Genomic DNA, 25,297 nt, shown 5'->3' with positions numbered 1-25,297 from the left:
GGAGCTGTGAAGTGGACAGTGAATCTGGAAAGTAGTTTGGAAATATGCCCCAAAACTTACTAAACAGTAAGTCAACAAGTATTTATTAAGCACCACTCACATACTATGTGCCAAGCAGTGTGCTAAAACACTGGGAATATAAAGAAAGGCAAAACACATTCCCTGTACCCAAGGAGCTTACAGGCTAATGGGTGAGACTATATGCAAACAACTATGTACAAACAAGATATACATGATAAATTAGAGATAATCAATAGAGAGAAGGAACTAGCACAAAGAGAGACAGGGAAAGATTTTTTTGTAGAAGAAGGAATTTGGAGTGGGACTTGAAGGAAACCAGGGAGACCAAGAGGTAGAGGGTGCGGTGGGACAAAATTCCCAGGATGGAGGACAGCTAGTAAAAGAACAGTCAGGTAATACTTTAAACACCAAATAGATGATTTGATCCTGGAGGTGAAAAGGGAATAGTGGGGTAAGAGGTGATATGGTCAGATCTAAACTTTAAGAAGAACAATCTGATAACTGAGTGCAGGGTGTAGTAGAGTAGGAGAGAGAGTTGATGCAAGGAGACCAATTGCTATTGCAATAATCTAGGCATAAGGTGATGAGGGCTGTGTGCAGCAAGACAGTGGCAGTATCAGAGGAGAGACTTTAGAACTTAGAACTTACAGGATTTGGCAAAAGATTGGATATGGAGGGAGTGAGAAGTTTAAGAAGATACCTAATTTGTGAGCCCGGGTAACTGGGAGGATGGTAGTGCCCATTGACATTAATAGAGAAGTTCACAAGAGGGGAGAGCTTGAGGGGGAAGACAAAGAGTTTAGTTTTGAACAGGCTGAATTTAAGATGTCTATCAGACACTGAGTTCATTATGCTCAAATAGGCAGCTAGAGATGCAAGCCTGGAGGTTAGGAGAGAAATTAGGGACAGACATATAAATCTGAGAATCATCATACAAATGATAACTGAATCCATGGGAGCTGATGAGATTACCAAATGAAATAGTATAGAAAGTAAAAAGGTTCAGAACAGAGTTTTAGGGGATATCAATAGTAAGAAGGCATAAACTGGATGAAGATCAACAAAGGAGACTGAGGAGTGGTCAGAAAGGCAGAAGAACTGAGAGAGCAGTATCACAAAAACCTAGAGAGAAGTGAGTATCAAGCAGAAGAGGGTGACTGACAGAATCAAAAGCTGCAGAGAGGTCAAGAAGGACTAGGACTGAGAAAAGGTCATGTACAATTCACAATTCAGAGATTAACAGTAACTCTGAAGAGAATAATTTCAGTTGAATGAATCAGAAACCAGATTGAAGAGAATTAAGAAGAAAGTCAAGGGGGAGAAGTGGACACACTGATTGTAGATAGCCTTTTCGAGGAGTTTAGACATACAAGTGAGAGGAGATATGCAGTGAGTTCAAGAAGATAGAAGCAGTGAGAAAAGAAAAAGTTTAAAATGAAAGCAAGTTTGTTATCTATGGAACAGATATTCCAAAGAGCACAATGGAAGGGTTGGGTAGCATACTTACCTTTGACATAGCAATACCACTACTGGACCTATGCCCAAGAGATCAATGAAAAAGGATAAGGACTCATATGTACAAAAATATTCACAGCAGCTCTTTCTGTAGTGACAAATAACTGGAAAATAAGGGGGTGACCACCAATTGGGGAAATGGTTGAGCAAGTTACAGTATAAGTATAATGGAATACTATGTACATTAAACATGATAAAAGAAACTGTTTCAGAGAAACCTAGAAGACTTATATGGACTGATGCATTATAAAGTGAACAGAACCAAAATAACAATTTATATAACATTTTAAAAAAATTTAATTAACAAGCACTTATCATCTTCTCTCCTTTCCACCTCTCTCTGAACAGGAAAAAAAAATCATAACAAACATGTATAATCAGGCAAAACAAGTTCTCATACTGATCAAGTTAAAACATGTATCATTCTGCATATTTAGTCTTATTACCTACTTTATGTCAGAAGGAAAGTACCTTTCTTCATTACATCCTCTGGAATCATGTTTCATCATTCTGTTAATCATTGTGCTCATCTTTCAAAATTGTTCATTTTTACAATGTTATTATATTATAAATTGTTCTCCTGGCTTTACTCACATCACTCTGTATCAGTTCATATAGGTATATACAGGTTTTTCTTGAAACTGTCCTCTTCATTATTTCTTATGGCACAGGAATATTTGCTTACATTCATACCCCATAATTTGTTCAGTCATTTCCTCAAAGAGGGGCACCTCCTTAATTTTCAACTATTTCTTTCCAAAGGTGAGAATTGATATAAACGTTTGTACATATATAACCATTTCCTCATTTGTCTTTTTGGGGCATAGGCCTGACAGTGGTGTCACTGCGTCAAAGATATGCACGATAACACTAGGTTTCTACCCAAACACCACTTCATGGTTCTTTTTTGGGCCCTCTTTGCTCAGAGTGAATGAAAATAGTAACTGTTTCTCTTTTGGCCAGCAACCCTGAGAGTCTTCCCCATCTGGTTTGATTTTTTTTTTTTAATTAAAGGAGCTTGACTCACTTGACTCACTTCTTAAAGAGACCTATTCACTGAATGGGTGTTACCTTACTCAAAGTGAGAACCTGAAAAGACCTTAGCTTAAAAAAGGTCAAGGTCTCCCACGGCATCCTGGGCTATCTCCAGTCATCCTGATCTATATCTCACCACCGGACCCAGATGGCTCTGGAAGAGAAAGTGAGGCTGGTGACCTTGAACAGCCCTCCCTCACTCCAATCAAAGTCAGTTGCAAGTCATGTCATCATCTCCTTGATGTCATAGTCCTCTTTGAGAACAGAGGACAAACAGAACAACAATATAAAGCTAAAATTCTACTGAGCTTTCCTCATTTTAAAAGGAATATATATTTCATACAAAGGGATACAGACATGTTTTATTTTTGAAAAGCAAAATGTTAATCTTACATTTTGATAGAAGTAATTCTCTTATGACCAAATGCTTTAAATTAATCCCTCACCATCTTCCTTAAATCTCCTGAGTTACACAACTTTTAAGTATTCATAGACATGCTGCAGCCAAAATATTTCATCAGTCCTATTTCAGTATGTAGGCCACAGCATATTAGCATATTTAACCCTACTGTTTTATTCTATGAAAACTCCAGGGTTTAAAAGAATATTTTAAAATCTTCTATTCTGTGTTCACAAAAATAATCACTGCCATCAAGAAAAAAGCTTTCATATTTTAACTTATAGACATAAAAATATGCACTTTCTAATTTATATGTTTATATTTTAGTTAAAAGACAGCTCAACTATATAGGAGCTAGAGCGCAAGCCTTGGACCAGGAAGACCTGGTTTCAAGACTCAACTCTGATATATACTGTGTAATGTCATTTAACTTTTCAGTACTCTAGAAAACTCTAAGACTCTGCACTAATGAAGGGAACTTATACAATAACTCTACCAATTAAAAATTCAGTCCCTATCCCTATCATCTCCAGTTAAACCATGGGTGGAAGGTGGGGGAGGGGGGGAGAGATCATTGCAGTAAGTCTCTCTAATAAAGTTCTGATATTTAAGACATATAATGAACTGATTCAAATATTAAAGAATGATAGCCATTGCGTCTCCTTATCTTTTTGATCTGTTTATAAAACATGTAAGTTGTTTGTGCTATGAGATACTTTACACTGATTTTGTTTTAATATTTCTTGTTGCCTCATTAAATTATTGGCTTCTCTTTGGTCCATTCTAATTTTTAGGCAGTTTTTTCTTGGACATTGTTTTGTACCTCTTGTGCCAAACAAATAATTCCCTTTCCATTTCTTTCTTCCATAGCTCAGGCATTCTCATTACATTTGTGAGAAATATTTTAAAATTCTTTTTCAAACATTTGCTTCATCTCTTGCTGGAATTCTAGTTGAGTCCATGCCCAAGCTGTGTTATCCTCTGATGCACTGCTTCTGTTTTGGAGTCATTCTCTTCTTTTGTATTTGTGTATTGAGAATTTTTACCACCAGAATAGCTTCATTATAACATAAGTTCTTTTTCCTTTGTGCATTTCCTGATTTTGGATTTGATGTTAGGGCTAGGCTCTGCCATATTTCTGAAGGGAAGATCTAGGCTGGTCTTGTATTTGCTTTCTTAGAGTACAGAGTATTGTGCTATTCCAAGATCTCAGAGGCAGGCAAGAGACTTGTAAGCTTTTAGTGTTCAAAAGTGGTCTGATGCAAGTCAAAGTCTGTTTATTATTGCAGCCCACCTCCCATTAGAGCTCTGAAAGTTTCTGACCGGACTTTGGGTCTGTGTAAGAGTAGACTTCTGCTGAATTCTATCGCTATCAGTTGACTGGAAAGTTCTGCTGGTTCAGAGCGGCAGAATTGTAGATTTCTCTTTCGTCTGGGATTCCTGCCTCAGTTACTGCAGCCTGAGCTAGATGTTTTGAGACTCTTATTTGTCTGGAGTTTAAGCTATGTTGCTACTGCTGCTGTTGGCTTCTGAACTTCTTCCTTTCTCAGCCTCCTTACCCAGAATGCCATCCCTATGCACAGATCCTCTTCTCCCTCTGCCCTGGATCTGTGACCCAGAACAGGCTAGTGAGCAACAAGTGTGCCAGTTGGCATCTGTCCTTGTCATGGTGGTCCAGTAGGGGTCTGATGGAACCCTGTACGGAGTCTGAGATCTCCTCTTGCATTGGTACACAGCCTCTCCTTGGGTTCTAGAGCGCTCTTTGCACACCAGTTCCCTGTTCCCAGCGTCTACAGACCTCCTTGTCTCCCTATGGTGACCTGGGTTGGACAAAGGACTCACGGTGACTTTTTCTGGATTTCCTCATCAGGTTTAGGCCTGGTGCATTTTCTAAATCTGTTCTAAATCTGCTTCCCATACAACGGAGCTAGATTTAATTGGAACACCGTGTCGGCTTTGGCCACTGCAGATTAGAACTGTGAAGCTCAGGAAAGCTACCAGCTTCGGCTTCCCCAGTAGCAGGGTTACAGATGTGCACCACGAAACTCAGGCCAGGCAATTCATAAAGGGAAAAAAACCAAGGGGCAACATCTTATGAAAAAATGCTAGAATCACTGAAAGTAGAAAAACACAAATTAACATAGTGCTAAGGTTCAGACTGGCAAAAAATTAAAACGCAACTGTTGGAGAGGCTTCAAGAATTCGGGACTTATGAATTGGTTTAGCCTTTCTGGAAACAACTTGCATCTATGTACCCAAAGTCATGAAACTGTAAATTCTCTTTTATTCAGTGATACAACTCCTAGGCTTATACCCTGAAGAAATGAAAGAAAGAGGAAAATGAGATGCTTCATGGACATCCGGTTTGAAATGTCCAGTAGGGAAGTAGACATTGCCACTATCTTTTGCTTTCAAACAAGTTTCTTTCCTTTCCTGGCCCACTGTGGAAGAAAGTTGTGTTTCACAAAGTTACTGTTCTACAATGGGGTTTTCATAGAAGTTTAACTCACAATGACACAAAAAGCAAAATAAGGTGGGAAAAAAACTCATTTTTATGCCTACTCCTTTTCATTTCTCATGTAGAACCTGAAGGAAAAGTCTCATATAGGTGATGAGTGTAGATGTCTATAAAAAGAGTAAGATTTATTTACATTTCAAAGGAAATCCAGACACACAATCCTCTGCATTTCCTCTCAATAACTTGGGGGTGGGAGTGTGGGTAAGGGATGATGCAGAAGAAGTGGAGACAATTTGGGGAACAGTGTCCCCAAAATTAGGGTTAGGACTCAGGGATCAGAAGCAAGTTGTATTGGTGGAATGAACTGGGGAGAACCTGGAGGAGAGAAAATTTGGTGAGGGAGGAGAGTACCAGGGGGAGTGGTATGGAAGACAGAAGAAATAGACAGGTGCTAAGTATGTGAAGGGCTCTCATTTAGAAGAGGGTATAGATTTGTTTTGCTTGGCTCCAAAAGGCAGGAATTAGGTGCATAGGGTAAAAGTATATTTAGGCTACATGTCAGGAAAAACTTGCTAACAATTAAGAGTTATCCTTTAGTGAAATAGGCAGCCTCGAGAGGTAGTGGGTTGCTGGAAGTCTTCAAACAAAGGCTGAACTGCCACTTGCCAATTATATTAAAGAGTAGATCCATGCTCTGGGAAAGATAAGATTAGATAGATTCTTTCAGGTCCTTTACAAATTTGAAATTCTGTGATTCTGACCCTGGCTGTGGTATCAAAGGAAGAGTGGCTCTATGGGCTTATAATTCCCCTTCACCATTTTGTAAAGGAAATAGTATTGCATTTATAGAGTCAGAAGCCTTGGGTTCAAATCCTAGTGTGGCTACTTATTGTGTATTCTTAGCAGTAACTTAACTTTTCTGAATATCAGTATCTTTATTTATAAAATGAGAGGAATGGACAAAAGCAGCTAAGTGGAGTAGTGGATAGAGTGTTGGACCTGGAGTCAGGAAGTCCTAAGTTCAAATTCAACCTCAGATATCCTGGTCAAATCACTTAATCTCTACCTGCCTCAATTTCCTCATATGTAAAATTTCCTCATATGATAATAGCACCTACCTCCCAGGTTTGCTTTCAGAATCAAATGAGGTAATATTTGTAAAGAATTTTGCAGACCTTAAAGTGATATATAAATGGAAGCTAGTATTATTAGCCATTAGATGATCTCTATAATCAGTGCCAGCTATAACTCTATGAAGTTCTAACCAATGAAGTTAAAGACTTGAATAGTCTTAGTAAGGCTAGCTATAATAGATCTCTGGTGATTATTGAAAGGGAAAAGAAAGGAATACACATACTTCTCAGCATTATAAAGCCTCCTTATAAAAACTGACCATATTTCAGAGCACAAAAACCTCACACAGAAAAGTAGAAATATTAAACACATCCTTTACTGACCACAATGTAATAAAAAAAATGACGCTAAATGAAGAGCATTTAAAAGGATTAAATTGGAGACTAAATAATTTAACCCTAAAGAAATACTGGGTCAGAGGAGAAAAATCATAGAAACCATAGATAATTTCATCAAAGAAAATGATAAGACAACACAAACACACTAAAAATATGTAATGCAGCCAAAGTAATCCTCAGGGGAAAATTTCTATCTCTGAATTGTTACAACAATGAATGAGAAAGAACTGATCAATGAATTGGGCACACGATTAAATCTTATGGTGAGAGAATAATCAGTAAATGGAAATATCGAAAGTAGAGAAGGAAATTCCAAGTGGAAGACAGAGGTAAGAAGAATTTCTATGACTCTACTAGAGCAGGAGTTTTTAACCTCTCTTGTGTCATGGAGCCTTATGATAGTCTAGTAAAGCCTGTGGACATCTTCTCAGAATAATGTGTATAAATATGTAAGATTACAAGGGGAACCAATTATATTTAAATACAGTTATCAAAATAATAAAGCCACAAACAAAACAAAATCAAAACAAAACAAAAACCAAGGTTATTGATCTCAGGCAAGGAACCCTTTTCCTAGAATCTAGAATATTTATTAAAAGGATGATTAGGGAATATCAAGAACAAGTCATGACAGGCCAACTTTATTTCTTTTTTTTGATAGTTACTAAACTGGTTGATCAGGGGAGTGATAAAGACAGCATTTGACAGATTCTCTCATACTATTCCTATGGAAAAGACCAAGATGTTGGCTACATGATGGTGCTGTTAGATGGATTTAGAAGTGGTTGAATGGTTGGATCCAAAGAATACTTATTAATAATTCATTATCACATCTAAAGTTTCTAATGGAATGTCCCAGGTATTTGAGCTTGGCCCTGTGCTATTTAACATCTTTATCAATTTCTTAGAAAAAGCTAGGCATAAGCTTAGTAGATCTACAATACAAAGCAAGGAAGAATATTTAACACAGGAAATGCCAGTCAGGATTAAAAAATATCCTGATAGGCTAGAACACCAGACTATGTAAGATTAAATCCAATAAGGTTAAATATAAGATCTTACACTTACAAAATGGATTAAGCACATCTAGATAGGAGTTTGTTTGAAAAATATCTGTAGGTTTTAGTGGAATACTACACACTGTCACTTCCTGAAGTCTAGCCATGACTCTACTTTTTGATCATTTCCACACCACCAGAAACATGGACTTCACATCCCAGCTTGGATAGCTGAACTTTTTGCTTTATCTTGCTGGGAAAAAGGCCTCTACCAGTACTTCCACTTCCTGTAGTCTCATGGGACTCTCTCCCCACTCCTCTCCCTTTTCCATACCCTTTTTGTGTGTTGGTTTTCTCCATTACAATGAAAGCTCCTAATAAGGGAAAAAGGAATTGGGGGGGAGAGAAAACAGGTTCTTGTTAATTGAATAAAAAATTAAATAAAAAAAAGAAATATCGGCTCCCAAGAAAGCCATATTCTAAATGATAAGCCATGTCATAAATAATCCCGTCTATGGAAATTCACCATATAGTCCATCATTTTTAAAATACATTTTTTTTAAAAAATGAAAAACAAAGAATGTGAGCTCCTTGAAAGCCAAACTGTCTATTTGCTTTGATTTGTATTCCTAGTGCTTAGGAAAGTAACTAGCACATAATAAGCACTTAATAAATTTGCCAGTTATCTATATCTTATACCATGAGAGTCAACAGTGTGAATGGTGGCCAAGAAAGACAATGCAAATTTCAGTTGTATAAAGAGGCATCTTGTATAGAACTGGGGAGATGCTGCCGCCTTTATTTTACCTTGTACTCTATGTTGGCTGTACCATATCTTCTTGAACACTCTGTTCAGTTCTGGGCGTATCATTTTTAAAAAGACATTGTTAATGGAGAGTGACCACAGGATGGGAACCAGGATGGTTAACTAATTACTTTGAGTTCTTTAACTCTGAGATTTTGATTCTTGAGAGGTCATTCAAATTTTAAAAATGTATACTAGTTGAACATAGACAGCATCTGTGTACATTATACTAGTTTGAATTTGTGAGGCTGTATATGACACCTTTTACCAGAAGAGTTCAAAGTTTCTTTCCCTTTCCCCCCTACCTCTCCCTCAACAATTAGCTTAAGATATCTCATTCATTATTCTAAATAACACAAAATTAGTGACAACTTAGTAACTTTTATTATAAAATTTGATACTTTAAAGTAGTCACAGTTCATTTTACTGCCATGTATCTGTGTCCTGTTTTAAATTTTAATCAAAGGGTGTGCAATAGAACAAGATTAATGCTAACATAAGTTTAAGAGAAACAGCCTATCTGAGAGCTGCCTGAACATGTCTTGATGATCTAACACTAAAGGGGATGTTTGTACACCCTCTTAATAGATGTGCTGTGCTTTGACATTTCAGTAGGAGTGGAATGATATGTTATGGTAATATGCTTAATGATTTATAATTTAGTGATTCTCTCCCAAAGTGAAAGGTTTCAAGAACAAAGGGAAAGTAAGAAACTGATAGCTAATTTATAATATCTTCAGTATCAGTATTAGTCAAGAGAAAGACAAGAGTTTTAGAATTACTGGTGAAAAAATACTGCAGAAGACAGCTTGGCTGCCAGGCAACAAAGATGATGTTCCTCTTTGCTACAGTTAAGCAAGAAGACTGACATTTTTTCCCCAAAAAAAGCAGGAATTTAGTTACAAAAAGAAAATGCTTTGGCAATTATATTAATTATTTCTCATTGGTATGAGTATTCCCTTCACTTTCCACATCTTTTAATGAAGTGTGTTGCTTGGTTTTTTTACTGGATCTGAGAAGAGCTTCTTGTGGCTCCAAAACTTAGTTTTAAGGGAGATGCCCAATGGGATCTGAGAGATTCAGTGACTCGCCTGAGGCCATAGAACCAATATGTCAGTGGCAAGACTTGAATTCACTCAATAAACAACCCTGGATTCCCTCCACAATAAAATATAAAATGTTCTGTGTGGCTTTTAAGGCTCATCACCACCTGGCCCATGCCTGTCTTTCTAATCTTTTTATACTTTATCCTATTCACATGCTCCACAATCCATTGACACTGGCATTCTGGCTGTTAGTCACACTGCACATTCTACTTCCCTGACTCGACATCTTTTCACTGCCTGTCCCTCTCCCTCTATGTCTCTGCCTCCTCACTTCCATCGAGTCTCAGCTCAAATTCTACCTTCTGCAAGAGATAATTTCCCAAGTCTCCTCAATTCTAATACTTTCCCTTTGAGATTACCTCCAATTTACCTTGTATATATACTGTTTGTACATAATTCATGGCAAGTGGTCTTTCCCATTAAAATGAGAGCTCCTTGTCTTAGTACATAGTAAGTCCTTATTAAATGCTAATTAACTTATTGACTCTTGAGGCCAGGTCTCTATATCCATTTGATTTCAATACCTCTCATCAAGTAACATGTGAAAACTCATTTAAGAATTATAAGATTCGTTTAAACCACTGCCCTGCCCTGCCTTCTTTTCTAATTTATAACCATCAGTACGGAAGGAAAGCTGGAGCTATTTTGTATTTTTGTCCATTTTATGGGTCTTCATGGCCAAAAGAATTGGCTAATCTTCTTTCTATATGGCCTGGAGTAGTCAGGAAGACCTGAATTCAATTCAAGCCACTTACTAGCTCTGTGACCCCAGGCAAGTCACTTTAACTCTGTTTGCCTCAGTTCTTCATCTGTAAAATGAGCTGGAGAAGGAAAAGGTAAAACACTCCAGTATCTTTGCCAAGAAAACTCAAGTGGGATCACAAAGATCATACAACTGAAACCTTCTTTTGCTTAAGAGGAAATAAGCTACCTAAAACATGGCTAATCACTTGGACTCTTTTCAATACCTATGAGCTTTGCTTGAACGTTTTTCATTTCAGTTTGAAATGGGGACCCCAAATAGAATCCTTTGATTATCATTCATACCTAATTGATATTCAGAAATACAATTGGAATTAAATTTTTTTTAAAAAGTAAACTCATTAATACAGAAATGTAGGAATCTTCAACAAAAGTGGTTAAAACATAAAACTTTTCTGCACAAAAATAAAAGGAGAAAAGGATGAGCAAGGGTGTAGGGTGTGCCCATTCAACAAAGTTAGTACAAAGTTGAAACAATGGATTTTCATGTGAAATTATGAAGTGTATAGCTTATCAAGGAACTCATGGCTAAGTATTTGCTTTATACATCTTTGAAAGTAAATTATCAAGTAAAGTTGAAACATAAATATATTTAGAAAATAAGCTTTTTAAAAATTTTGTGAAGATAGTAAAAAAAATGGCTAACAGAGATGCCTCTATATTAATAAGGAAAATAAAATCTTTTTATTAAAATGCTGCAAATCAGTCAACAAACATTTAAGCCCTTACTGTGCAAAGCAAAGAAGGTATAAATAAAGGTAAAACCAGTTGCTGCCCTTAAGAAGCTTACATTCTAATGGAGGAGGTAAAAGGCAAGTAACTACGTAAGTTAAGCTATATACAAGGATAGAAGGTAACCTTAGATGGGAAGGCACAAGCAAAGGGGAGGAGGGGAATGGGAAAGGCTTTTTGGGATCTGAGATGAAGCAAGGGAAACTAAGAGGCAGAGGGTATTTTATCTGTAATATTTGAAAGTTTAGAAGAAATTATAAAAACCTGCTTCATTTAAAAAAAAACCCCAACATTTTTACTTCAAAATCAAAAAGGAGTCTTTAACTTTCCATTTTTGTGAAGCCTCAGTTTTCTCATTTGTAAAATGAAGATAGTAACACATGCACTACCTGCATCGGAGCTGCTGTGAAAAAAAAGTATTTTACAAACCATCGTGAGGTGCTATGCAAATGCTACTGCAAGAATATGAATTATTAAGAACATAGAGAGGAAAAAGCAGGGTGTAGAAGACAGAATACTGTATTTAGAATGACCTAGTTCAAATACTGCCTTAGATACACAAATCACTTAACTTCTCTAAGTCAATAAGTATTTATTAAACACCTAATCATTAGCACAGTATTAAGCACTGGGAATACAAAGAAAGGTAAAAGACAGTCTCTGCCTTCAAGGAGCTCACAATCTAATGAAGGAGACAACTTGAAAACTATGTACAAATAAGCTATTCAAAGAATAAAAAGGAAATAATCAACTGAGGGAAGGCACTAGAATTAAGAAGTGATTAAAAAAGGCTTTCTGTAGAAGGCAGCATTTAGGCTGGGATCTGAAAGAAGCCAGGAGGCAGAGATGAGGGAGAACATTCCAGGCTGGGAGTTCAGCCAGCAAAAATTCCCAGAGCCAAGAAATGGAGTGTTTTGTTAATGAAATAGTAAGGAAGCCAGTATCACAGAATACATGGCTGGGAGTAAGGTGTATGTGGGGGGAATAAGTAATGAAGGGCTTTGAACACCAAAGAGAGGATTTTATATTTGATCCTGTAAGTGACAGGGAGCCACTGGCCTTTACTGAGCAAAGGACTGACATGGTTTCACCTGTGCTTCAGGAAAATCACTTTGGCAGCCAAGTGGAAGAGGGGAGAGATCTGTGACTATCACACTCACTAGAGGGCTACTGCAATAATCCAAGTGTGTAAGAAAAGGTCAGAAATAGTAAGGACTAGATGGCACTAGATTGCAAACCTGGGGGACTGAGAGGATGGTGGTGCCCTCAACAATTAATTGGGAAGTTTGTAAGAGGGAGGGGAGTGAGCTTGAGAGGGAAAGATAATGAGTTCCATTTCAGACATGTTGAGTTTAAGGTATCTACAGGATATTAAGTTTGAGATGCCTAAAAGGCAATCAAGATGCAAGGCTGGAGGTCAGGAGAGAAGTTTCTGATGGATAAATAAATTTGAGAATCATCAACATAGAGATGATAATTGAATCCATGGGAGCTGATGAGATCACTAAGCGAAATAGCCCAAAAGAAGAACAAAAGAGGACTCAGGAGAGAGCCCGGTGGGACACTCATTGTTAGTATGTGTTAGGTAACTGAAGATGCAGCAAAGGAGACTAGAAAGAGTCCATTCCACCAGCTGTAGGGATGGCTACTTTTCCTGGCTACTTTGTCATTGGAGGTGTACTCAGCCACACTTACAATAATTAGTTTAGTTTTAAACCTAGGGGGATTATAATGGCCTCTGAGCTTCACAGGGTTCCTTCCTCTTCTGCTATAAGCAGCTTATATTAAATAAAAAGTGAGAAATACAGTTACAGATGCTCAGAGCCCCCATTAGGAATTAACCGTTAGGCAGAGGTATGGCTCTTTGCCCCATTTAAATTTACATTATCTGCAGCTAGCCCCTGGTCTCTTTGTGTCTGAGACAAATCCCCTAGCCCTCCTTAGCCACTGCTTCACCTCAAAGATGCCTTTGCTTCAATGGCGCCCTCCTTCCACAGCTGAGTTCCTCTTGCCTGTCATGTGGTTTGGTCCCCAGGCCAGCCACGCCCACTTCTCTCTCCAGATTTTAACATCGGGCTCTATGAAGGCTCCTTACCTTTTCAACTTAGAATATTAGCTCCTTAAGGGCAGGGACTCTTCTTTTTGCTTGGATTTGTATTCCCAGTATGCCTTGATGAACATGAATCATCTCAGAGAAAGAACAGACCTTTCTCCACCCCAGTTCAGGTCTACTCTCTCTCTCTCTCTCTCTCTCTCTCTCTCTCTCTCTCTCTCTCTCTCTCATTGGTCCTGTGCTGCCATTTCTTTCTGCTGCCAAACTCTTGAATCCTTTGCCTGTTTTATTTTTTTTTAACATTTAATCTGTAACAAAAATCTGTTTTCTCTCCTTACTCCCCAGTTGAAACAAAACAAAAACAAAACCTTTCTAACAAATACATATGGTCAAGCAAAATAAACCACCACATTGGCTTTTTCCAAAAAATATCTGTCTGAATCAGTACCTCACGTTTATCATTTCTCTGTCAGGTGGAGGGTAACATGCTTCATCCTTGGTCCTCTGAAATTGTGGATTGTCACTGTGCTGATCAAAGTTCTTAAGTCTTTCAAAGTTACTTGTGTTTACCACATTTTTATCGTACTCCTCATTCTGTTTACTCTATTACACATCGGCTCATACATGTCTTTCTCATTTCTCTGAAACTGTCCCATTCATAGTTTTTTTATAGCAAAATAATATTCCATTCCATTTATATACCATAATTGGTTTAGCCTGTAATTTTACACAAAACCCATTGAACATGAACTTCTCAGTCAGTACTTCAGGGCCTTTTCAAGCACAGCACAAGACCTTTGATACTTGAATGATTCCATGAAGGTGTTTGGGCTTTGTTCACACCTGGTTCATATCTCTTATTCATTCAATCAAGAAGTCTCAGTTCTTTGTAATTATTAACAGAGGTATGTAGGCAGGGGTATGCTGGAGCCAGCTCCAACTGGCTTGTTATATTTTCAGTGTGAGCATTTATATACACCTCAGAAACAGGCACACCTACAAATCAAGGCTGACTTTATCAGTTTGTTGACTGTCTAGACTTAAAGTGTTAATAATGCAGATTCAAATTAAAAGCATGTCCTATGAGAGTATCAGCACACCCTTGGATATGGGACACAGGACTGTTCTGAGGATCAAATGAGATAATGTATGTAAAGGGCTTTGCAAACCTTAACGTGCTAAATGCATACTGCCTATTACTATATGCTGCATGATGCCATTCTTTGTACATTATAACCAATCCCCACTGTAACATCATGAAATCCTACTCTAATATTGAATCACCTAAGAACAAAAATTGGACAAAGTACTTCCATTCTAACTGTATGAACTTCCCTAAGTTTATTTTCTAATTTCCATTTTTTTTGCTTGAGCTTCAATTTCTCTAATTGTCAGCTATTTTGTTAGCACTATATTATATAATGCATTGCAGAAATATCTTTCCTATGGAACTATCCCTCATTACCACAGTTTTACCTAAAAACCTTTTCAGAGAATCAATGATTTTAGGCAAGGGGTGTCATTATACAGATTCTCAACCTCCCTAAGTCAGGTGAGGGTCAAAACAAAATAAAACAAAACAAAACAAAAAGACAAGGGGGACAAGGAGGAGCTTTTTTTTTTAATCCTTGAATCCCTTCCATATCTAGTCTACTTCTTCCTCTATCCTCAAAACTTCATTTAATTATTATAAAGCTTTCTTTCACTCTGTGCATCTGGAATCTGCACAGGAATACTGGGAGTTCAATTCAATACAATTTATATGTACTAAGAGCCTACCATGTGTAAGCATGCTTAAGGACCAGGCCAACAGAGTGCAAGTTTTAGCAGGACTTAAAAAGCCAGAGAAAGTCCACATTACAGGCCCAGCAAAAGATGACTAGATGTCCCTGATCTAAGGACAGTAGCTGCATTAAAAGACTCATCACCAAGAACGGTCACCAAATGATAAATTTTTTTTTAATTGCTCACAGCAAGTCATAAAGACCATCTATTAAGGCAAAGAGTTATGATCTTAAAGGAATAGCTCTCGATGACTTAATCTGAACTCTTCTCAAGTCAGGATCTAATAGCAGATATTTACAAAAATATCATCTAGTCTTTATCAATTGTCCTAATATATATCATAGTTTGTGGATCTTAAAGGATCCAAAAGGGCTTTATAAAAGTTATTTTCCTAGTACATTCACGGCTAGATCAGGTAAAATTAAGTAAATTAATCTTTGATGCTGTCCCATAGTGCCGTATCATAGCGCATTAACCCCAAGGGTGAATGAACATCTTAGGAGTTTTGGCTCATTATAGCTGGCACTGCCAATAGCTATGTCAATAATAAAAATTGAACCCTGTTTCAACTTTTGTACAATTTTAAGGAAATCTCTTTTCCAGCAGTTCATACAAAAATTCCAAGTCCTATTAATTTTGCAAAGTTATTACAGCACATACACCTGGAATGCTAGACAAATCCCAGTTCAGGTTAGTCACAGGACCTGGTTAGCTGGGAGTTACTCTTTCCCCATTCGTATTCTCAATGCTTTTACCACCAGTTCCCCCTCCATTTCCTTTCTCTGATCAACTCATTCATCACAATCTTGAGCTCTCCTGGCTAGCTATAGCATCAGTGTAGCTCCCAGCTCAAAATCTGTGCTGTGGGAAATATAGACTATGCATGTGGCTCAAGCTGTCTAGTTTATTGGGTGCCAGATAATAGGGTTTGTTATTAATATAAGGTGTCATAAAGTGGCCATTAAGTTCAAAGTATAACACTGGAGTTTGAGCAAAATGCTATTAACTTTGTTCAAGACTCAGCAACTTTTAATACTTATTTTATGAACATTTATTTTGGGATTAGAAGTTAAAACTCTAAGGAAGAATCTTATTTATATTATGGAGCTGAATACTATTAAATATTTCCATCTTTCCAACTTCTGCCAAGACTTGAGAAGTTTGCTAGTAATGTTATTAAAACAACACTGCTGAGAAAATAATGTTTATTTGATTTAAAAAAACACAAGAGGACTTTTCGAATTCAACAATTTTAAAGCTTTCTAAAATATGCCTTGAGAATGTCCCTACATACTCTCTTCCAAACTAAAACAAAAAAAATTTAATAAAGTTTATTACCTACTGTACACTACCTGATTTTCACACAATTTTTTAAAAAAATACAACTAGTTGACAGACATATGAACCTCAGTTCTATCAAAGCAAACAAATCCAGAAGAATACACAATGACGCAACCAAAAACATTCTTAAGTAACTTCATATTATGTCATTGCTAAAGAATATAAATTATCAGCAAATTAGTAGACTTTGTTGTCACTTCTACTTATTATATTCTTTTATTTTATCAAGTAGGTGGGGAAAAAATCCAAACAATTAGCCTTTGGGTACAAAAGGACAAATACAAATATAATTATGCTCCTTTGATCAAACAACACTATTATGCTTTACCAACTACCCATAATAAACAACAGCTAAACAAACTTTAAGTTAAGAAAAGAATTGTCAAGGTAGTAATAATCTACTACTTAAGTGACCTTGATGGATGTTGAGTGATTGGTATAGGAAACTCAACACAACAAAGGCTTCAGTGAAATTGGTAATGTAGTTAAACATCAATTAACCTGTAAATACACAAAGCCTATATTTACTTGCACCAACACAGGTTGCAGTTTCTCTGTGACGTAACAGACTGGTCTTTGCGAGCTTCTCATATCCTAAGATCAACTGGGTTCTGAACTTCCCCAAACTTAGCTAGCTAGACTGGTCCTCAGAAAATAAACCATACATTCCCTTACTAAGCCTATAAAGCCTATGCTGAACATACTACAGTATGTCTAAAAGGTATCCATTTCTTTCAGAAACCTAACAAAAAATTTTAAAACAATACAATCTGTAAAGCAAGTAACTCAATTTATTCCTCTCAACTTTTTATTGTTGTGTGCCAGTTTATAAAACATCATGGTACAAAATTATCTTAAGTAAATGCCTTCTTAAAGAGAAATTACAAATTATCTTTTCTCAAATCATTCTGAAGGAGGAGAAGAACCATTTATATTTTTTGTCTTAGACCCTGACCAACTTAACCCAACCCTATGAATGTTGAGGTAACGCTGATCTACTCTTTTATTTGGTAACATCAACCTTGATTCATTAGCTTTGGACATTTATTCTGGATTTTAAAGATTTTCAGTCATGTGTAAAGTGCTGCTGGTCTTAAAGTCAGATGACCTAAGTTCAAATTCACTACTGATACTTACTACCTTCTATATGATGCCAGGCAAGTCCCTTAACCTCCATGTCTCAAGCAACTCCTTAGGCCTTTCCTCCTCAGTAAACACATGAATCTAAGTAAATAGGTGAATCTCAGTATTGCTACAGTGGCAAGAGTTCCTACACCAAGAGTTGATGTTGAAGAAACTATATAAATGAAAAAACAGGTTGCAATTAATTGGCAAAGGAAAAGAGATGAAGAAGAAAAGGAAAAAAGAGACAAAGATGTGGTTTACAAAACCAATAATGGAAGAGAATCGGACAGCACTCTTCTGAAACCATTTTTATAGGGAGAAAATATAGAATTCATTACTGTGGGTACAAAAATTAAAATGAACAGCAGAGAAGCAACTAAATATTTCTTTTAAAATCCAACTTTATTAAATACATTAATTTATATTTACCTCTAGAATAAAGACACAGAAGTTCTAAATTGGGTTCCTAAGAATGCTAAATATTTCTGCTCAACAATCTGAGGTAACCAACCAATATATTTATACCAACATTTAAAAAGGAAAATAGTTAATATCTAGATAAGACATCTAAGCCCATTTAAAAATATGACTCATTTTAGCCAAGGGTCTTCAATGATCCATAAAAAACTTTTTTTCTTAATATGAGTAGAGTACTTCAAGGATGGTCACAGGGACTGGGAGAAGAAAAGATCTAGGTTATGAAAGATTTCTAAAATAGATAAAGGAAACCTGAAGCTTTTACAAATATTCCTTTAAAAAGAGAATCCTCACATGATCTTATTTATGATCACAACGAGCAAAAGAATAAGCACATAAAATTAGATAACTAAATTTAGCTTTACACAATATTTAAATTAATACTTCCCTCTCCTTAGAAGCACAAAATAAATATTTATGTGGGGACCACCCCTAAGCATAGCAACTTGTAGGAGTGGCAGTAATGACTGCACGGTCTTACATCTCTACTGGTAAAAAATATTTACATAACCACGAGCCCTCAGAGAAAATTTTCTTTTGCTTAGTTATGTTGTGAATATACAAGCCTTCACTGTCAGCACAAATATTCTAAAACACTGGAATGCTATTTTTCTTCAACGTTTCAAATCAAATTAAAATATTAGCTGGCCTGTTGCAAAGTATTAGCTGGATTTCAAAAGAAAAATCTAAACTCTTTATAATGCTAGGAGAACTTAACATTAACTACTTGACTACTATTTACGAAAAAAAAAAAATAATACTGCCTTTATCCACTTCCCCAGGATGTGTCAGCATCATGTATCAGGTTAAGTCTACCTCTGTCCAGTGAGTCCATAGGATCATAGCTTTAGAACTGGAAGGGACCTAAACGGTCCCATCTCCTCATTTTATAGATAAGGAAATTGAGGCCCAGAGAGGTTAAGTGATTTGTTCAAGGTCACATAGCTAGTAAATGTCAAAGCTGGGATACGATCCCTGGCCCTTTGACTCCAAATTCAGGACTCTTTGACCTATATCATATTGACGAGGTCTACCTATATGGATTTACAGTTCTTCAGAGTCCCTTAGCTTTACATTTTCCATACTTAAATAGCTTCAAAGAGAATTAAGCTAAATATTAGTAAATATTAAAATGTCAACATTCAAAAAGAATCTTACTAATACTCTCTCACAAGCAAAAACAATTTCAAAGAAAGTAAAATTTTTTACACTAATGATGGGGAGAACATGGATAGTCTAAAAAACAGATTTTCCTTAATATGTATCCTTGGACTTTTCATTTGACCATGGGTCAAATATTCAGAGAATTTGCTTTTTACAAAATAAAGAAGGCATATTATAAAAACCAAGGCATAAAATTGAGAAAAAAATGATTTTATCATCTTGAACTCTGCCCATATACTTTCATACTTTCCATCACTCAAGTTGGGAAGAGGAAGGTAGGTGTCGTATAGGCACATAGGTAGCTCAGTGAATTGAGCTCTACACTTGGACTCAGAAAGACCTGACTTCAAATCCTGCCTCAAACACTTATTACCTGTGGGATCCTGGGCAAGTCACAATCTCTGTCAGCTTCGGTGCCCTTGCCTGTAAAACGGGGATAATAACAGCACCTTTTACAGAGTTGTTGTGAGAATCAAATGAGATAATATATGTATGTGTATCTATTTGATTTTTATATATAACATAATATATAATACAATGTTATATATACATATATACAATATAATGCTGTCTTTTATATGTCATACTTAACTATATATTTGTTATATAATATAATGTTATATACATATGTGTGTATATATATTACATATGTAAAAAAACCACATATATTATCTCATTTGATCTTCACACCTCTGTAAGGATGTGCTATTATTATCCCCATTACTAAATCAGAGGGTTGTACCTATATATTTCTATACTAATGATATGTAAATTGCATACTGTTTTTTTAAAAATGAGCAATTAAAAGGGATAAATTACAGTTACTTGGAAAATACATTTATGTAGAGAACCTTATTTTCCAACCATATTAAATTGCTACCACAATTAGGCAATTGAAACAAAATTCGTCATCAAACTAGAAATAAAATTTTCCAACAAATCAGATTATTTTAAAACCAAATAATTAGGCTAAACTTAAGACACAAAATATGTTTAATGGAAAGAAAAGAATCATCCATACTGCCCCATAACTGTTAAGCAAATAAAAACTCCCAATAATACACCCAATTTCTCATGCCTCTGTCTTTGTTCTAACTCAGACATAATTATCACAAATTACAATGGCCATGGGAACATAAATGTCATTTTAAAAAATTAAAGTTGATAGGAAATTAGAATATAATAAATATAGACACAAAGCAGTTTAGTCTACCTTGGAGTCAAGAAAATCTGCCTCTTATAATAATAGTGCTGAACAATATGAACTTAAGAACAGTAATTTAGCCTCTCAGAGCCACCACTCAACTTTACAAGACTGTAAATAATAGAGTAGTTGCCATCTATATCCATGGAGAGAGTTTCAATATGAGAATTCCTTACAGTGATGAAATCACAAGTCAAAACAAAAATAAAATGTTTTTTTAAAAGTTCTTTAGAACAAAATAATGAAGGAACTGAAACAAAAGGCTTAATTGCTGAACTGGAAGAGTAATGCTAATAAAGATAATTTTATTTTGTAATCTTTCTGAAATAATATCATAAAATAAGGATGACAGTTTACATTAAAAAAAAAAAAACAACGTACTGGGTCTAGAGCCACAAATTCCCTACTATACCTTTCTGAAATGAAAGGATCTGAGGACCAATGTATACAATATTAATATTTTTTCATTTCCTAGTCAGTTAACTCATTGGTAGTTTATTAAAACTGAAATAGAAACCTCTCTGCCCTGCCCTCCTGGATTCCTTATTGAATCATAATGTTTCCTAGTATTGAAAAATTCCCATTCCCTGTCCTACCTCTGAAAAGATACCTAGGGAAGGGGACAATTAGGTTTCAAGTCAACAGTCTTGAGTATATCTATATATTCTTAAAGTGTAAAACTTAAAAACCCAATCAGTTTTGTGAATTCTACCTCTGCATCCCATCTTGTATGTATCCCCTTCTCTCCACTCACCCCTCTGCTATATTAGTGCAGGTTGTCATCATCTCTTGCCCAGACTATTATAATAACCTTGTACTGGACTCCTGGCTTGTGGTTTCTCCTCTTCAATCCACCCTTCACAAAGTTGCCAAAATAAGCTTCCTAAAGCATAAGTTTCAGTATGTCACTCCTTTGCTCAAGAACCCTTAGTGGTTCCTAATTGATAAAAGATAAACTCCTCAGATTTGCATTTAAAGCCCTCTTTAAGTCCATTTTCCTCTAGTCTCTGTAAGTACTAGAGGGAGAGCATGTCACAGATTTTGAGAGAGAATGTTGGTACCAACTGTACCACCAAGTAAATACTAAATTGTTGTTCAGTGGTAGTCTTCATGACCCTATTTAGGGTTTTCTTGGCAAAGATCCTGGAGTGATTTGCCATTTCCTTCTCCAGCTCATTTTACAGATGAGGAAACTGAGGCAAACAGGGATAAGTGACTTACCCAGATAGGTCTTCCTGACTCCAGGCCCAGCATTTTATCTACCGTGCCACCTGCCTGCCCTACCTTCCTTCAAAAACCAATTCGGAAAGCTTTTCTCTTATACCTATAATTTAGTGTTCTCTCCTCTTCAAAACATCAGGCATAGACACTGCATTCCATTAGAACGTAAGCTCCTTGAGATCTAGCATCATTTTTCAATTTGTCTTTGTATGCCCAGCTTCTCCATGAAGCATTTTCTGAGTTCTCTCTCCACTCAAATTTTCCTAAGCCACTTTTTCATATAGCTTTCCTTTACTCCTACCCAACGTCATTTTGTGTTATCCTTACTTGTGTACATGCTATATATCCCACAATAGAAAGTAAACTCCTTGAATGCAGAATCAATGTCATTTTTCATCTATCCACAGTTTGGTATGCCTTGAAAATAAACCTCTTAAATGCTCCCACAGTGGAAAGGCATTGAGGCAAATGAGAAAAATTAAAACAAATACCATAATACTATTATAACAAACAAGGAGGATAAAGAGTTTTCCTATAGCACAAATTACAGTCTACTTATTCCACATAAATAATTTTCAGTCATACCTGGATGAGGCACTTGCTTACATCACTAGCACAGAGAGCTTTGTTACAACTCAGTGAGAGAGGGATCCATGTTAGGAACATCAGTATGGCTACAGCAGGCACAAGATACGGTGACTTCATGTTTCCTCAAAGCAGACAAGGGGTGATGCCCACGAAGCTCTGAAACAGAAGACTTCACTTCAATAGACAGTCATATTGTGGAGTGAAAATTAGTCTCTTAATTTCAAATACTTTAGAATTATTCTAATGAGTATAATTTTCAATGAAAGTTGATTAAAAGCTCAGAAAATAAATAAAAATTTTATATTATAATACAATGCAAGTCATCCACAGAAACACAAAACCAAAACTCTGACTATGGAAGTTGGTACAACTCCAATGTATCCCAATGTAAGCAACCTAGAGTATAGCAAACAGGTAAAGTTAATTTAAAGTCAGCTCTTCTACTTCAGTAATTGTGCTTGAAAAATATATCACCCCTTACCCAATCTGGGGATAATGAGCTTCTTCAAATTTATCTAGGCTGGTCCTCAGACTAGGGTCCATGAGTAGGCACATACAGAGTAAAAGTAAGAAGGTATTCACTTTCATCAACCCTCTAAAAGTCCTACTCTGCTTACTCACCATAGTACTAAAGAGATGCCATGTTTTCATAAGCCAGCATAGCACAAGCTTTGAGAGGTCCTACATCCATGAAAGGCTTTGAGTGGGCACCTTGTGAAATAGGTTACCATCTGAGATCAGCCTAGCTAAATTTGGAGAGACTCATCATCACCATGTCGGCTGCAATATGATGAATTTTTCCACCACAGCAATGCTGGAAGTTGATCAACTAAGGCATAAGAGGGTTGTGGTCTATGTTGATGTAAGGTATACACCACACCAACAAAAACCAAGCTTCTCAAATACTTAAGTATTCAACTCCACAGCACATATAAAATGTTTTTTAATTACAGTATTATCAATATGTTTTTAAAATATGGACCATACTTATGCTGATTTACAATCATTTCATATTCTCTTATAAAATGGGTCTGAACCAACACAACAAAAAGAATTTACAACTATTTAACCTCTACAAGTTTTAACACATTCTATAAAATGTGGACATTTAAATTTGCCCTACAAACTTTCCAGGGCTATTGTGAGTATCAAATGAAACAATATATTAAGTGTTTTAAATGTGTTAGCTCTCACAAGCTCTCTCTCTCTCTCTCTTTCTGTAACCTATTATTACCTACACATGCTAAGTGAATAATAGGGTGAGGGGAGAGTTCAAAACACTAATTGCAGGAATTCATTTTAGATGAGGCACCATTGTGAATTCTTTAAAGCCACAATGGGGCTAAAAGGATAAGAAAACTGAAAAAAGGTGAACTCAAAATTCCACAAACATAAGTTATCAGATGTAAAAAAAGAAAATTTAACTTTTTGAATTTATTGACACTTCTGTGTGTATGTGTACATATGTGGGTACATTTAAAAAATTTTAAGTTGTTACATTTCAAATTTAAAAGGAGAGTTAAGTTTGAGATTTCTGTAATTACATTTATTGTTTTATTCTAAGCATTAAAATTTTGTAAACCAACAAACAGTGAGAAATGAAAACTCTGACATTAATGGTGGTAAGTATGACTCAAAATTTAGAAAGAGAAAGCCCTGTTGATTATTATTGGAACCACAAAACATTCCCCAAAGGACGTTAGTCACCCAACTTTGTAACTTGTTAAACTACTCTGACCAAATGGGATAATTTCTGGAGCCACTGGCATGTACTTGTGGAGCCAAAATCAACCATTTAAAATTGTTTTTTTCCCCCACTAGTTTTTCATCTTATTGACACTACAAATTAAAGAGTATTTGGTATGAGGTTATTTTTTCCCAAAGTTTTAACAGATTTAGCTTATTAAAGAATCTCTTTATTCTCTAAGGAGAGGAAAAATTTCAAACAAGGACAACACACAATCGGTGACACATTTTTTGAAAATCCCATTCTGCCTCACTTAAATGTTTATTTCCTAATACCTAAAATAACTTAAGTAAACATCTGTCTCCCAAACCTTTCATTCATCATACTCAATTTCTTCTAAACCAAAACTTTGGACTAACTTTTGTCCTCGAGGGAAATGTCAATTAATTGCAGAACTAAACACCGAAGATAACTTCTGCATTTCGGAAGTACTTTAGAAACCATGATTCCACCCCATGCAGAGCTCCTTAGCTGCATTCAGGTGGGGACACCGAGGCACAGTGCAGCCAGGGACTCGCCCAGAGTGGAAGCCTGACCCTAAAAAAGGTTTTTTTCACACTTGGATGGGGCAGGGGCGGGGTTAAGAGGTTGGTGAGGGAGGCAGGCAGATGGGGCGAAGAGCAGGGATTTATTCAATCTGCAAACATTTTTAAAGGGTGGACCGGCTCCGGGCTTAATTTCTTTCTTTTCTTTGGGGAAAGGGAAGGGGAGGACGGGAGAAAAAAGAGGGGAAGAAAGGAGAGGAAGGGAAAGGGGTAAAGGAAGAGGACAGGAGGGAGAAACGAAAGGAGGGGAGGAAGGACAGGGGAGAAGTAAAGGGGAATAGAGGAGGGGGTAAAGAAGGGGAGAAAGGGGGGTGGCGGGCAGGACTCGAAGCCATCTGGGTTAGGACGGAGAAGAAGGATGCCCTCGAGAACGGATAAAAGAAGGCCGGGCCAAAGGCAACCCCACTCCCCCCAACTGCTGCAACTCAACTCAGCAAACATTTGAGGGAGTCCTGCCTTTGAGCCAAGCCCGGGCCCAGGCCAGGATGGAACCGAGCTTCGCCCCCCCACCCCCGGCCCCGGCCGCCGCCTGCCCCGCTCTCCCCCCGGGGAGGCCCTGTCCGCCCTGGCCCCGGCCAGGCCTTCCCGAAGCCCCAAGTCCCCTCACCGTGAGGCGCGGCGCGGCTGGGCCGCCCTCCCTGCCCTCGGTCCCTCTTCCCCACTCGGAGCCGGGCGAGCCGGGAACTTGGCCTTGGGGGAGCAGCGCGTGCAGATGCCCGGGCCCAGCCGCCGCCGCCCCCTGC

The 25,297-nt window shown here is 37.0% G+C and overlaps 1 protein-coding gene across 1 annotated transcript in view; it reads right to left on the bottom strand.

The window, feature by feature from the left end:
• LOC114031690 (twisted gastrulation protein homolog 1) overlaps window positions 1-25,268 on the bottom strand; it is a 58,315-nt gene extending 33,047 nt beyond the window's left edge. Inside the window, exons 1-2 of the mRNA XM_027846846.1 lie at window positions 25,162-25,268; window positions 22,260-22,418 (exon numbers count right to left, since the gene is read on the bottom strand). Of these exons, the coding sequence (XP_027702647.1) occupies window positions 22,260-22,379 (120 nt within the window). The 5' untranslated portion in view covers window positions 22,380-22,418; window positions 25,162-25,268. The remainder of the gene's footprint in view (window positions 1-22,259; window positions 22,419-25,161) is intronic.
• Between the last annotated feature and the right edge of the window lie 29 nt (window positions 25,269-25,297).

The sequence above is a fragment of the Vombatus ursinus genome, unplaced genomic scaffold, assembly GCF_900497805.2.
Source record: "Vombatus ursinus unplaced genomic scaffold, bare-nosed wombat genome assembly UNPS02015255.1, whole genome shotgun sequence".
Taxonomy (NCBI): Eukaryota; Metazoa; Chordata; class Mammalia; order Diprotodontia; family Vombatidae; genus Vombatus; species Vombatus ursinus.
The sequence above is the reverse complement of the archived record's forward strand: the minus strand, read 5'-3'. Positions and strand labels throughout refer to the sequence as shown.